General features: G+C 39.3%; 1 protein-coding gene and 1 long non-coding RNA gene across 6 annotated transcripts in view; both read right to left on the minus strand.

The window, feature by feature from the left end:
- Window positions 1–16068, minus strand: part of LOC111874650 (dual specificity protein kinase CLK2) — a 127391-nt gene that overhangs the window by 70935 nt on the left and 40388 nt on the right. For 3 of the 4 annotated variants that reach the window (XM_023870331.2, XM_023870327.2, XM_023870326.2), the window contains exon 3: window positions 4089–4204. In XM_023870331.2, coding sequence (XP_023726099.1) covers window positions 4089–4204 — 116 coding nt within the window. Of the gene's footprint in view, window positions 1–4088; window positions 4205–4691; window positions 4824–16068 lie in introns of those variants that run through there. The other variant, XM_023870328.2, reaches the window with a different exon arrangement.
- On the minus strand, window positions 8338–15632 carry LOC117283117. 2 transcript variants are annotated; one of them, XR_004514132.1, is made up of 4 exons: window positions 15454–15632; window positions 10299–10547; window positions 9660–10192; window positions 8338–9372 (listed from the first exon to the last, which is right to left on the minus strand). It is a non-coding gene; the product is annotated as an uncharacterized LOC117283117 (long non-coding RNA). The 2 variants fall into 2 exon arrangements; XR_004514131.1 differs by lacking the exon at window positions 15454–15632 and having other exon boundaries at window positions 10299–11215.

Raw genomic sequence — 16068 nt, forward strand, 5'->3', positions numbered from 1 at the left:
ATAATAGCAAAGATACTTAAAAGAAGAATTGAAAGGAAAATAGAGGATATACTTGGAGAAGATCAGTTTGGATTTAGAAGAGGAAAAGGAACCAGGGATGCAATTGGGATGATGAGAATTATAGCAGAACGAACTTTGGAGATATGTGAAGAACTGTGTGCTTGCTTTACATACTGGCAGAAGGCATTTGACCGTGTAAATTGGACCAAATTATGCAGATCCAAAAGGAAACAGGTATCGATTGGCGGGAAAGAAGATTGATTAGTAAATTGTACATGGATCAGAAAGTTAAAGTGCGACTGGACAGAGGGGAGACAAGAAGTGTGAAGACTGGAAGAGGAGTTCGACAAGGATGCTGTTTATCACCAATTCTGTTCAACTTGTACAGCGAATGCCTTACCAAGGAAGCTCTGGATGGGCTTGGAGACTTCAAATTAGGAGGGCAAATTATTCAAACTGTGAAATATGCAGATGACCTTGTGTTAATGGCTAAGGAAGAAACTGTGCTACAGGGTGTGATTGATAAACTAATCGAAATTGGAAGGTGCTATGGCATGTAAATGAATGTGGAAAAAACAAAAGTAATGACAATTTCGAGACAACCAACCCCAGTCACAATAAAGACAGATCAAAAAAAACTGGAGAATGTGAAATGTTTCAAATATTTGGGTAGCTTCTTAACAGATGATGGAAGGTGTACTTGTAAAATTAAATCTAGGATTGCCATGGCAAAAGCTGCATTTAGCAAGAAGAAGAATCTTTTTACCAGCAAATTGGACTTAAATTTGAGAAAGAAACTAGTGAAATGCTACATTTGGAGCACGGCTTTGTATGGGGCTGAAAGTTGGACACTTAGGGCAGTAGATCAGAAACACCTGGAAAGCTTCGAAATGTGGTGTTGGAGAAGGATGGAGAAGATCAGTTGGACCGATTATGTGAGAAATGAAGAAGTGTTGTTTAGAGTCAATGAGCAGAGGAATATCCTACACGAAATAAGAAAACAGAAAGCTAACTGGATTGGTCATATTTTACGCAGTAACTGCCTTCTAAAAGAAATTATTGAAGGAAAGACAGAGGGGCAAATAGAAGTGACCAGAAGACGACGAAGAAGAAAGAAGATGCTGGATGACCTTGGGGACAGAAGAGGATATTCTCATTTGAAGGAGAAAGCTCTAGATCGCATTAAGCGGAGGAACTGTTTTGGAAGAGACTGTGGACATGTCGTCTGACAGACTACTGATGAATGAACAGACTGCTTATGAGGAAAACTGGTTTAACATTCAGTGCTATACTACACTAACGATCTACTCAACAAGGTGACAATCAAATTATTCTTCACGGGACCCTTCCAAACACTTATAGAACATGGTCCTGAAGTGTGACCATTAGACAGCCGGGAATACTGTACAACTTCAAGACCTGGAATTTGTCAGGTTAGATTCTTATAATAATTGTATTTTAGTTCTTTGTAAGAGGCATCTTGAGCCATTACCTATTAATGCATGGGCAGCAAGGTCAATCAAGTGCAACAAGTTTAATATGTACAGGACTACCTTTACATGTTTTGGCCGTTACATGCCATCATCAGAAGGCACAATCAACACTACAAAGTACTCTACATTTATGATGAACCTAGGTTATAAAGGGATTTATGCCATTAGATACAGCACGTAGACTAAGATACAAGGTGGTTCAAATATGACTAGGACTGATTTGTGTGTAAACAAGCCGCACTGCGCAGCAGCTGTGCGACCTTGAGAGTTTGAAGCCCCAACCTTCACCCTCCCTCCTGTTAGGGTTAGAACCTGTTCAGTCCTGTCTGGAAGTTGCTAGAGTGATGAGCAAACAGAAGATACCGCAGAGCGTGCAACAACTCATTGTGATCAAATTCCTTGTTGGAGAAAACGTCCCGTCCCCTGAAATTCACCACAGACTCCAACAACAGTATGGGGAAGAATGTCTCTCACGGACCCGTGTGATTGAGTGGTGTAGGTGATTCAGAGAGGGCAGAGAGCGCGTGGAGAATGAACCGAATGATCGTTTGCCGTGAACATCTGTCACCGAGCCAAACATTTATCGTGCAGATGTGCTTATTCATGAGAATAGGCGCATCACTATCAAGGAACTTGGAGCAATGCTGTCCATCAGTGTTGGTAGTGTAGAAGATATCGTGAAATACCACCTGCACTACCGCAAGGTGAATGCATGGTGGGTACCACGCACTTTGATGGACATGAACAAAATGGTGCGCATGCAAGCTGCCAGTCGTCTCCTACAGCAGTTTGAAGACGAAGGTGATGCATTTTTTAAGTCTATAGTGACCATCAATGAAACGTGGGTGCACTACTTCATTCCCGAGTTCCAGCAGTCATTACGCGAGTGGCGGCGTACCAGTTCTTCCAAACCCAAGAAAGTGTGGAGGAGCCGTTCAGCAGGAAAACTGATGGCAACATTCTTCTGGGACTGGCAGGGGGTTATCCATGTAGACTTTCTGACAGATGCCAGAACAGTCAATGCAGCTTATTATTCAGACCTCCTGGCAACAAATGTGAACGAAAAGATCCGATCCAAGCAGAAGACACGTGGAAAGCGGGTATGAAGACTGACATGTGCAAGTAAGTGCTTGGCAATTAGGTTTTTTTTTTTTTAAATCAGTCTCGGTCATATTTGAACCCCCTTGTATGAGTGTAATGCAGTCCAGCTAGCTGAGCATTAATTTTTATTATTATTAATATCACTACCTCCAAGTTACAATATGGCTGCCAGTCATACATCCACTGCAGATAAAAAAATCTTTTTCAAAACAGTAAGCTCCTGGGCTTAGTGTCAACTATCACCGTCTCCAAGAGGCAGTCAATCTGTCCAAAAGGATGTACCATGTCTCCAAAACAACAAAGAAACTCTGTGATTTTAGTCTGCAAGCGAACTATACCGACCGAGCGATCACCGCTTGTCGGCGAAGTTTAGTGCCAACTTTTGCGGATAGAGGGTGTCGCGTGGTCAACGCAACGAATCCCCACGGCTGTCAATTTTGGTTTTCTAGACCGGAGCCACTATTTCCTTGAAATAGCTCCTCAATTATGATCACGAGGTTCAGTGCACCCTGTTCCAGACCCACTACTTCTCTGAAAAAATCTGGTAGCTCCGAGAATCGAACCCGGACCTCTGGATCTGTAGCCAGGACCGCTGACCACTAGACCACAGATGCGGTCACCGTGTCTCCAAAACAATTATAAATTTTCCACTGAAATATATAAGACATATTTGCAAAGATCCTACATCTGCAGACAACAGCACTAGAGTATGTTATGGTTAACTGCCCTCCCCAACAACCTTTACATGCTGTGTGATCCTCACAGATATATTAGGCAACTAAAGCAATGAAGACTTTACATGCAAGCATGTAACAAAATGCAGTCTAGTCATTATTCCAATTAGGTTAAGTGGCAGTTTAAGGTGGCACACTTGTCACACAGGCTTCCCTTTCCTGTGAGCTTCACTGACCTATGCTGGGACGATGTCGTAGAACACAAATATGCAGGTGGATATTCTGTGACCTGCAGTCTGCAAGCAAACTATACTGACCAAGCGACTGCCGCTTGCCAGTGAAGTTAGTGCCAACTTTTGCAGATAGAGGGTGTCATGGGGTCAGTGTAATGGCTCCCCATAGCTGTTAACCTCGGTTTTCTAGACCAGAGATGCTGCAATACATGGTAAGGCAAATTTGTCCCCATATTTAACTACTTAAGCACTACACCACGAAGGTGTATGGGGAATGGATGTACAGATCCACATTTTCTTGACTTTGGCACTAGCTGGAGGTGGTCACCTTCACGCCCCGGCCGATTTACCCCCAAGAGCCCCCGGGTACCCAATGTATAGGAGGTTGGGTGGACCCCTGAGCTAGTCTGGATGAATTGGAGAAGTGAAAATTCTTGCCCACTGGGACTCGAACTCCGACTCCTCCGTCCTCCTGCCCGCAGCCAGTTGCTATACCGAATGAGCTATCCTGGCTCTCTCTGCACTACATGGTGCTTCCAGAAACTGAAATTTTACCTCCAATTATTGTAATTACAGTTAAAACCAACCTGAACGATCCTCTGTGATAAGGACTGTCATAATCAATACGTCTCCTTTTCGCATCTCGAGAATCCGAACGTGAACGTGATCTGCTACGAGAATGGTTTCTCCTTGAGCGAGGCATCTGGAAAAGGAAAAACAGTTCATGTACTCACTGCTGAACATTGTGCACTGAATTCCACCACACGAGACATGGTACCGGCCATGCAAATTATAACTGCCGTTTTCAGCAACTGAAAACATATAACAAAACATTCCTAATGTTATGAAGTTGAACAGTTACAAAACATTCAATTTACTGCCCACTGATGCAAACACATACCTGACCCATTGCACCTCAGCTAACATTTTACACATAATTCTACTTAGCTTTCCCTTTATGCATATAATTACGTTTAGCTTTCCCCTTATGCGTATCTGACAAGGACCAAAACCCTCAGGAATTCATTACAAATAAATTGTTTGCCTCGGTATTAATACGTATAATAAGAGACGCCATTTTGAACACTCCTCAATGGCTTGCTCAGAAGTTGCGATGAAATCATCGAAGTCTAACATATATCAATTTATAGGTCATAAACGTATTCACTTACAGACAAACGTCTACTTACATTCCTTTTTCTTATATATTTAAGTTTACTCCAAATGAAGTCCACAACGAAACAAAAACAAGACTTGCAACTAAAACCTTCCTTCGCTTCCGCACGTAACGACCAGAACATTGGATCGATGACGATTGCGAACTCGCGTCATCGAGTAAGGGAACAACATGGCAGCGGAAGAGGTATGAAAAATTTATCACACACACTTTTAGGAACGTTTCTGAATGACCCCCAAGGGAATTTTCATCTGTTGTGTACAAATTACCGTTATCTTGTATTTAGTACTATGATTTAATGTACTAAGTTAGCCTATATTATTTAATATATGTTTAGTTTGTTGGACTTTATCCTGCTGGAGATAATGGGAATGGCAAACATACAAAACTCAGGCGGAGTAAAATCTCGGATTGCATTTCATGCATATTAGGCTGTTAGGGAGCTTATCAAATTTTAGCACATCTATTCAAAATGATCGATCTTTCCCCGCCAACATTATGCGCACACACACAACACGAAGCTACCCTACACTGATCACTCCCCCTCCCCCCTCTGAGTCCGGCCTCAAGGACAAAACACGGGTGCAAATATCCCGACTACGAGTCTCAAGGAAATTATGTAAATGTTATCTCTTTGTCTATGTGTGTCAACCCCTTCAATTCGGATTCGAGGTCGAACGTTTCGGAGATCTGCGTCCAGCTTCAGGGAATGATATACTGGATAAACACTGTTGTTCGTGTGTACACACACAAGTTCTCCACCTTCAAGAACAGTCAGTGATCTGTGAATTATTGTGACTAGGCGTAGGTTCTGGATTGATTATTGCATAAGTTGGATGATCGATATTCGTGACTGCAAATACTTACTGTTCTGTACGTTGTACAAAAAAACACTCTTCTAAGTTTTCACGTAATCAGTGTCTTGGTAGCGGCTTGTAACAGTAAAGACTGACTTATTCGGCGTGTCTGTTGGGTACTTAGTAACTTCGGATCGGACAGCACAGAAAACACATTTTCCACAAGCTCCACTACTATTGCGTACGTATCCGTTGCATCGGAAACGTGTTTACCGAGCTGTTGTCTAGCAACGGAATTCTCCTTTGGCTTTGCTATTCCGGCTGTTAGGTGTCATGTCTCAGTATTATAAATCTATGAAATTACTGTCTTAGGCCAACGAAACGTGTTTACCGAGCTGTTGTCTAGCAACGGATTTCTCCTTTGGCTTTGCTATTCCGGCTGTTAGGTGTCATGTCTCAGTATTATAAATCTATGAAATTACTGTCTTAGGCCAACGAAACGTGTTTACCGAGCTGTTGTCTAGCAACGGATTTCTCCTTTGGCTTTGCTATTCCGACTATTAGATGTAATGTCTCAATATTATAAATCTATGAAATTACTCTCTTGGGCCAATGAATGGACACATCTACATTGTTGCCAGCTCGTGACATAACTATAAGCTCGTCCCTAAAATGTTACTAGGGTCTGTTTTCAGCATACTTCAGGTATTCATGCACTAGTGGGAAATGCAGACATGCTGAATTAAAACTTTTCCCACTAGATGGCAGAGGGTATTTGTGACTGTTGCAAAAGCTCTGTGTGTGATGCTGTATCATTAAACAATTAATATATAATTATTAATATACTGTATTAGTTTTATTGAGAAAATGTTGAGTTTGTTTTTCTTAGAAATAATACTTTTCTATCACTTAGATTAACTTCATTTTGCAGAACTTATCCATTATTATTTCTTACTTCTTTTGAAAGTTTGCTTGGTAAAGGTACACCAGATCTGAAAACCACTGATTCTTTTTGTCCCGAGAATATCAATACAACAGGTGCTTAATTTTATGTAAACAGCTTCAGATGACACGTGATTTCTCAATTATGTCATTGGAAAACAATCATTACCAGCATTTATTCACCAATTGTCAAAGCTCTTTTTAATTCCTCTGCATTACATATATTGGGCTCATTTTTGTTCATGTGCTTAGCTATTACTTGCTGATGAAAACAGTAATAAGAACAACAAGTCACATGAAATATCACTCCCCTTCTCCATCCTTTTCCTGGTCCAAAAATATGTGCCATTTCTTTTTACTGTGGTAGTATTACTCTACACTGAAGAGAGTGTCCAAACAATACTATGTTCATGTGTTCATGAACCAGTCAGAATTCTCTTTATGCTGCATGGTAGAATTGTCTGTATAAATATGTGTAGAATACAGAGATGGTCAAAATAAAACTAGCAAGATTTGCACTTATTCATACCAACAACAACATTCAAATGGCACTAATGCTGTTAAGCATGAACTAGTATTAATAATATAATGCCTTACTGCTGTTTTTCTTATCTCACTACATCATTTAGCAGGAGAAAGCGTGCATCTTGTTTGGTACAACTACCATATTACAACATATGACAAGCCTCTCATAATTAAAGTAATCCTCAAAACGATGCTGAACTACTATTTTCTAGTATTTCATTAAATATTTGATCCTGGGGACTGTTTAACAAAGAACAAACTATTATTATTTACCTTTTTGTTCTCTTCTTTTCACCTGTAGACCTGTATTTGGCACTGATATATAAGTACAACGGGAGGGATTTAAAAATATTAACATTCATTTCAGGACATAAAGTTGTTATTATTAGTGTTGTAATTTTTATACATGACACATTTTGCATATTTTCTTACCTACTGTAACAACAACTTGATATCCATTAAAGACATTACAGATTACCAAAATTAGGAGTGATGTTGGTTTGGTAGAATTCAAAAGAAGAGATCTCCATTCTATACAAAATACTAAGTCAAGGATGTAGAGCAAGTTATAAAATAAATTCTTGTTTCCAATACAAATATAAATTATAAATATAGATGCAGACATCTTACATAATACAGTATGTATGACTATTATACTGTTCTGCATACTACAGTCAGTTTAGGTAAGATCAAAGAAATGAGTCTATCTGTAGATGATGTCAGAAATTTTCATTAATTCCTATGGGGAATTATGTTTGATTTCTGCACTTCACTCTCTATCATTTTTCTTTCTGTAACACAACTGCCACATAAATTGAGGAGTACTTATAATTATATCAAAGAAGCATAGCCATTATTAGCAACATTGTTTTTTGTTTCTATAATAGCCGGAAGGTCGCGGGTTCAAGTCCTGATGAGGTCATTGGATTTTTTTTTTTTCAGTTGACCCAATCCTTCCAGCCGCACTAGACCCTGGGGTTTTCTCAGCCTCTAACAGATATGAGTACTAGGAATTAAATAATTTTCCTGGGGAGTAAAGCGCGGCTGGCGTGTAAGGCTGACAACCTTACTGCCATCTTTGAGCCGATTGTCTAGATAGTGTGGGACCCTCAACGTCTCACAACCCTATGGGCCTTCACGGCCTGGTACAGGGATAGTTTTACTTTTAATTATTAAGGAACATTTCAAGAGTTTGCTGTGAGTTTGTAATTTTTTGTTAGTTGGATTTTTTTCAATTGACCTAATCCTTCCGGCCACACTATGGCCCTGAGGTCAGCTTAGCCTCTAACAGAAATGAGTACCAGGAATTAATTAAATAATTTTCCTGGGGAGTAAATCACAGCCAGCGCGTAAGGTTGACAGTCTCACCGCCATCTTTGAGCCGATTGTTGAGATAATGTGGCAACCTCAACATCTCACAACCCTACAGGCCTTCACAGCCTGTTACAGGGATAGCTTAGCTATCATTTATGTTCACTGAGCATGCCTTCTTCTGAATAGTACTTACCTCTTTATTTTTTCACAGTTTTATAGAGTGCTTTTATTTGTTTTATGTTTATAATATCTGTTTATTGTAGTGCATACTTTTCACCTCTTTAATGACTTCAGTTAATCTTTTCAGTAAGTCCAACAGGGAATTGTCATTGTTTTGTTGTTAGTAGAGTGGCTGCCAGCTGCATGTGTAATTTATGTTTACACAATGTTCTGAGTCTTGCAGCTATCCATTCATTATTTTAAAATACCATATTCTCCATTTTGATGAGGAAATTTGAACCTACATAACGGATACTTAATAATTAATATTTGTTCCCAGGTTACATTACTTAGATGTGTTTTAAATTCTTTAGCAGTGCTGCTGTTCATAGGTGTAGTTTGTGTCTCACAATTATGATAAATCTTCACTTCAAAGTAAGATATATATATATATTTTATAACTAGAAAGTTTACCACCATTATCAGGTAATCTGTCACTGGATGTATATAATGCAGTAATTTTGAATGACTGTAGGGAAATCAACTATTGATGTAAGATTAAAAGATCTTCATAGTTAGTTGAGACAGTTTATGGTAACTTTCACTGAGATAATGTCATGACAGATGACAAAGTCTGCTTTAGGTTTATAAAAGTAGTTGTTTAGGAAAAATTCAAAATCATATGTGGTGGCTCTGTGTACAGAGAGGACATGTACATTAGAGAATGTAGATTTCAGTTGAACAGTGTTTTATATTCCATCCATTACTGTTATGTTTTATATCTGTCTAATGAATAATTTTGAATTATTTTTGATAAGACACTTCCTCCTCCTTTCACCAGCTTTTGTCTAGAGTAACTAGATTCTGTTTAGATTAACCTCTGCAATCTCCTGTGCTTTCTTGATGATGATGTAGATGGAAGCAGTCATGTCCTTATATCCACAAGTGTTTCTTCCACTGCAGACAAGATATTGAAACTATGAAGAAGCATACCTCATGCAATCTAGTAAATATACTGGAATAAATATATTGACTGCTGTTGTGAAATAGGAAAACAAAATGTTGATAGGGAGAACTGAATCGCTATTACAAAATTTTAAATTATTTTCTGTTGCTGTGATAGCTTCTAATAGTATGTTCATAGCATAGCACTGACAGTATAAAATATGTACATTACAATTACTCTGTAGCTGTTGTGAATAGTAATATGAATGAATCCAAATCTGTGAACTGTTAATACTTACAATGTTTGTTCTAGTGGGACTGGTCAGTCATCTGAATCACTTTGTCCCTCAGAGGTCTCTTCAAGGCTAATTAATAACAAGGGGATTCACAGTTTTTCTATATTCTACAGTTTCCTGCTTCTCAGCTCTAATGTCTGCCAGAATGTTCTTCACAGTCATTGTTTAACCTACAAAAATGTATATTATGTGTTATATTATGTTACTGGTTTTAAAGTTTCACAGCAATTCACTGTTGCTGCTTATTCTGCTCTTGGGTTTTTGAACCTTATGGAAGTGGGCATTGTTACCAGCAAGATTGCACATGCAGGCAATATGCACCTCCAAAATGTAGGCATGGTGCAAAGATCCAAAAGCAGAATCAGCAGCAATATTATATTATAATTCAGGAAGACTTATTCTATAAATTACATTTCTAATTTAATAGCATGAATCTTTTGAATGTCTCCTATAGAATATTTGCCTGATATTGCCTGTTGTGAAGTAATCACCAATTTTCTTCTTATTAACACATCTCTTCTTCTTCTTCAGTGTAGCTGAAAATAAATGTTTAAACATCAAATTTTATCTTCAAAGATTAAACACATGTTGATCATATGTCAAAATTTATTTTAATAATGGCTGTTAAGGAAAATTTTTTACCTTGTGAACTGCATTTCTGAAATTCCTTCACTGTCACTCAAACTGTAGATTCAGTACAATTATTGTGTTTTCGGACATTATCCATCATCTTGTTTTTGTTTTAAACATACACTGTTTCAGAGACTGAATTCTATCTCTGTCTTTAGGTGGAAACTACTCAGTTGAGTTCAATCAGTAGAGCTAGTTCTATCTCCAGACACCAGCACCAACAGAAGACAGGGTATATAAACCAAGCACAGGATATACCTTCTGTGAGAGTTAAGACAATCATTAAAAACATTAAAAAATTTCCTCACTCATGAGGCCTAGCACATATGTCCATACATTATTTCACAATTATTGTTGTTAAAGTCACAGTACTATCAGAATAGAAGTCATCACTAAAGAGGCAAATTCTCTGTATGATAGCAACATAAAAACATAATTTTCACACATAATCTACACTGGACGGAGTTGTAGTTACTGACTTCTGCTGCGATAATGGCACTCCAGATGGGAGAGATATCCGAGCTGGGTTGATTGATCGAATGATCTAGCAGAGACATGTGGGTGGATTCGTTGCATTTCCTGTATGTGGTCTGTGGTTCAATCTGCAAGACCTTTGCTTCTTTCCAACCTAGTTTGTGGCCTTCTTTGTATGCATGTTAGGTTAATTTTGATTTTTGAAAGAGACCTTGGCTCAGGTATATTTGTGTTCCATAATGCAAACTTCTAGAAGTCTGCTTCTTTTGCCAATTTAACATCTGCCACAGTCACATGGGATATTGTACACATACTACTTCGTCTACTGGGCATCTCCAACCGATCCAGTTTTCATCATTGTCCCAGAGAGTGTATGTTTAGTTTTGAAAGTGGTCCCAACATTGAAACGGTTTCCAGTGTGTCTGAATTTCTTGGAGATACCCTTAACATATGGTATAATGACAATATGATATATATATATATGTTCTTAATTTCGTTGTTGAAATCCTCCTTACTCTGAAATACGACCTTGGCTCGACTGATCAATCTATGACTGACTTTCCTTTTCACATGATGTGTGTGGTTGGAAGTGTGGAAGTGCAGATAACGACCTGTATGAGTAGGTTAATGGTAAAATTTCATGGCCAATTTAGGACCCCTATTCATGACAAAGACGTCCAAGGACAGAAGAGTATCATTAGCTTCAACTTCCATTCCGAATTTCATGGAATGTCTCACGTTGTTGAGGTGGTGAAGAAATTGCTGCAGTCTTGCTGGTCCATGGGCCCAAACCATGAAAAGCGTCGTCGACATAAGTGAGCCATTTAGCGGTTTTGTGGTCTGCTGTATGCAATGCTTTTTCCTCAAAGTGTTCCATAAGGATACTTCTGATCATAAGAGATAGTGAGTTTCCATTGCCATGCCCTCTTCTTGCCGTTAGGTCGTTACCTGCACTTCAAGTCCCTCATATAAACTCCTCTGAAAAATTTATATGCATAAAATATATCTTGGATAACTACGCTACATTGAATGTACAGTTATGAAACCGAGAAAAAGTGGTAAGACTTTGAGCTCAGGAGTATCATCACAAACTCTATTATAAACGATTTCTCGGAGAAAGTAATACGAGGGTTATTCGGAAAGCAATCTCATTTCAGTTTAGGCAACTTATGTATGAGCGGGGGAGAGCTCACGCATTCCAGATAGCGTCACATGACTCGTTACCTTGTAATCCATCACGTAATTGGTCACCTAGTGTTTGTTCTTGTCTCTATAGTGAGTTATGATGTGCCTTGCGATTGATAATCCCGCCAACTGCGAAAATTGCGCTATTATCCACTTTCTTCACGCTAAAAACATGAGGGCTGCGGAAATCCATCTTGACTTACGCGCAATTTACTGCTAAAATATGAGTGAAAGAACTGCAAGACAGTGGTGTAGAATATTCAAAGATGGGCGAACAAATGTTCACGATGAAGAGCGAAGTGGTCGGCCATCTGTAGTGAGTGATGATCTTGTTCAAAGTGTTGACCAACAATTTGTGAAAGACGGCGTTTCGCAATTTCAGAACTTTTGTGTGAATGTTTACAAATTTCACGCACTCTTCTCTACGAGATTATCACATTTAGGCTAGTCTATCACAAGTTTTGCGCATAACGGGTTCCGAAAATGCTCACGGGTGAGCACAAAACGCAGAGAATGGCTTCGGCTTTGACTTTGACTTTGTTTAGAGCGATACCACAAAGATGACGTTGAATTTCTCAGTCACATTGTACAAGTAACAGGTGATGAAACCTGGGTTTTATTTGTGAATGCTGAAACCAAAGGGCAGTCAGAGCAGTGGATGCACACACATTCACCAAACAAGTCGAAAAAGTTTAAAGAAACGTCTGCCAGAAAGCTTATGGCGACTGTTTTCTGGAGCAGGAAAGGAGTACTGATGGTAGAATTCATGTAACAAGGGACCACAATAACGTCAGAAATGTATTGCGAATTACTAAATTTTCTGGGATAATTCATCTGACAGTAAAAAGATATTTACATTGCAAAAGATAATTTTTAGAATCATGATGGTTGTCAAATCCCGTAATTCCTTTAGAGATCTCTTTAAAAGACTACAGATCTTAACTTTGCCTTGTGAATATATACTGTGTATTCATTAACAAACTTCATTACAAATAACGAAGAACATTTTCAGACGAGTGCGGATGTACAGAGTGTACACAAGACACAAACACTATCTTCATAAACCAATTGCTAACTTCTCATGCTTTCAGAAAAACGCATATTATGCTGGGATCACCATTTGTAATAACCTGCCATCTGATCTCAAAGGTCTTATGAATGAAAAGGCACGATTTAAAATAGCACTGAAACGATACTTAAATACACATTCATTCTACTCTATTGATGAATACCTATTGTATAGAAAATAACTTATGTATCTTTAAATAGCCTTGTGTGTAGTCACTGTGTATTCTTGGTTTCTCTTGTGTGAGAACTCCATTGGGTCTGTACATATGTTTTGTATTTATATGACATATTACACATCCTACAGTCCTTTTGACTAACTTTGGGTCCATGTAATGTAATGTAATGTGAAAACTGCATTGGGTCATTCAGAACAAAAAGCGTGGAATGCTGATATCCGGTGTAGTGCGCCTCCATGACAATGTACTTCCGCACATAGCTGCTTGCACTGTAACACTGCTGGAGCTTTTACCTGGGAGTTGTCTGACCATCCTTCTTACAGCCCTGATCTCACCCCGAATGACTATCACCTGTTCATCTACCTGAAAAACTGGTTTTGACCACAGTGCTTGAGTAGTGATGAAGAGTTTTTGGAAGGTGTCAAAACGTGGCTCAGCTCACAGGCGGCAGTAATCTTTGACACAGGCATACAAAAACGTATCCCTGCATAAAACAAGTGCTTCAGTTCCGGCAGTGACTACCTTGAGAAGTAGCTTGAACATGCAAGGACTTTTTGTATACAATAAAACTTTATTTCTCATTGATAGTTCTGTTAACAGCTCACCGGAAGTTACTTTTCCAGTAGCCCTCGTGTTTGGGACGACATGTGGATTTATGGAGTAAATAATAGCCAAATTATAATAATCTTAATCTCGTAAAAATTATTTGTAACCTGAAATTGTTGCATGCTATAGTGGTTACATTTAGCGATCGTGTGATGAGACAATCATAAATGTTAATTTAGGTCTTTGAGTACGATGACAGTGAACAAGGAAATGGTGTTGTAGCATACAGACCCGTTATCAGGCAAAGATCTGGAAACAAACAACGAGACAACAGCCGTTGCTATGCAGCAGTGCGGTAAACAGCCTCTAAAACAATAGAATTACTGTTGGAAACGGTGTTTTCTATTCGGTCGGTGCGAAGATGTTATAAGAGAGACAATTGGGCCGACCCAGTTACGAGACAAACCCATCTTCTCGTTAGAGAGGATGTTACATAAGGACTATTACCGCAAGAGTTCAGTTGGAAAAAGAAACCTCTGGTCGTGGGCGTCAAGAGGTCTGATGCCAAGACGAACCGATTGGCTGTAAACCGCCAGTCTTAAAGTAACGGTGACTTTGACTTTGACCCACTTATGTGTGAGAGAGGGCGCCGCATAAAAACAAGATCGTAACTGCCAAACAGTAATAAATATCTGGTCATGAGTCCCAGGTGGGGCTCGACACCAAGACTTACTGACTGACTGACCGTCAGTTGCAATGTGACTTTGTCTTTGACTTCTGACCCAGTTATGACTCTGACTTTGACTTTGACCCAGTTAGTTGAAAGTTCCCACTTGAAGAGAAAACCAGGAGGTTGGTGTGAAATGGCCGCCAGCCTGGGTTGGTCAGTCAGTTGAGAGTTGAGCTGTGTAAGGGAGCCTGAGAAGAGGTGGCGTTGTAGGTTAGCTAACAGTTCAGCTGTGGAGTGTTAACCAGCTGGTAACGGCGTGGCCACAGAAGCTGAAGAATCTCCATTGCTGAGAGCTGTTAACCAAGCAACGACTAGTGAAGACACTGCAGGCCGCAGAAGACTTAGCCTGTAATGATTTTTGAAGTGTGGAAATCAGCGATAGCACTGTAATTATTCGTAGTTCTGAGTGTTTAGTATAAATGGTCATTAAATCCATTCATCAATCTATACTGCGTCTATAGTCACCCCTAAATCGTGACAAAATAATCAGCGGTCCTGGTCTTTATCACAACTGTCAACAGAGAGTTTAGGCTCTACCTTGTACGGTAGGTACAGAGTCTGTCCTTTGGATCACGATGATAGTTTAAGCCGCTCATTCATTCCCTCATTATATTCTGCCACTAAACGTGAAATTATACTGAATGAAGGGCACAAACAAAAATCTTATTAAGGCAATACACTTGCACCTTTAACTTAAGAAACTCTCATGAACAAAAATATTTTTCAGCAAATGAGATGTGTTCACAGTTAAACTGCGTTCTTGTACATATCCCAAGAGAATAGTCTAAACTCGGAGCATAAAAGCTCGAAGTTACAGTAGGGCACATCTTTGTCCTGTAAAGTTTAATATAATTTTAAAACACTGAGAAACGTATGTGAAATAGAAATAGGCGTACATATAGACACATATCAGAGCAATGCCTGTTTATATTTCACAGCTATAGTAGGGGACATTTCTTTCTTGAGGGTCAAAATTTCACTTCTTTACCTTCAACCGACCAAAATAAATGCCCCCTGTCTGCAATGTCTATATCAATGTCTGGATTTTAAGCAGTGAGACGGACATACAGCTTGCCAATATTGTTTCGAAGAAAGAACACTAAGGTGATGTAGGCCTGCTTTCAGTTTTATACATGTCAAAGAGCTCATATACGATGGGGTACCCAAAAGAAACCGAACTAATTTTTTTTGTGGGCAGAGCTTTCGTAGTACCGCGTTTTGCCGCTATGAGCGCATAGAGCTAATATTCCTGAGTCGATAAGCCGACTACCGTTGCTTCAGAAGGTAAGGACTAGTTTCGGCAGAGTTTATAGTGACAACTGTTTTGTGTGATCGTCGTTTTTGCAATGGGCTGTTTTTCGTGAACAGCGTGCGGCGGTGAAATTATGCTTTTTGCTCGGGAAAAGTGGAACAGAAAATCTTGGAATGTTAAAAACGGCGCACAAGGACGATGCTATGGGGAAAACTCAAGTGTTTGAGTGGTTTTCCCGTTTCAAAAATGGTGAAATGTCAATTGATGACAAACCTCGTTCTGGTCGTCCTTCCACGGCCCGAACACATGAAAATGTTGAAAAAATTCGTGAAATCATCAAGGAAGATCGAC

This window comes from Cryptotermes secundus, unplaced genomic scaffold (genome assembly GCF_002891405.2).
Source record: "Cryptotermes secundus unplaced genomic scaffold, Csec_1.0 scaffold56, whole genome shotgun sequence".
In the NCBI taxonomy this organism is placed as follows: Eukaryota; Metazoa; Arthropoda; class Insecta; order Blattodea; family Kalotermitidae; genus Cryptotermes; species Cryptotermes secundus.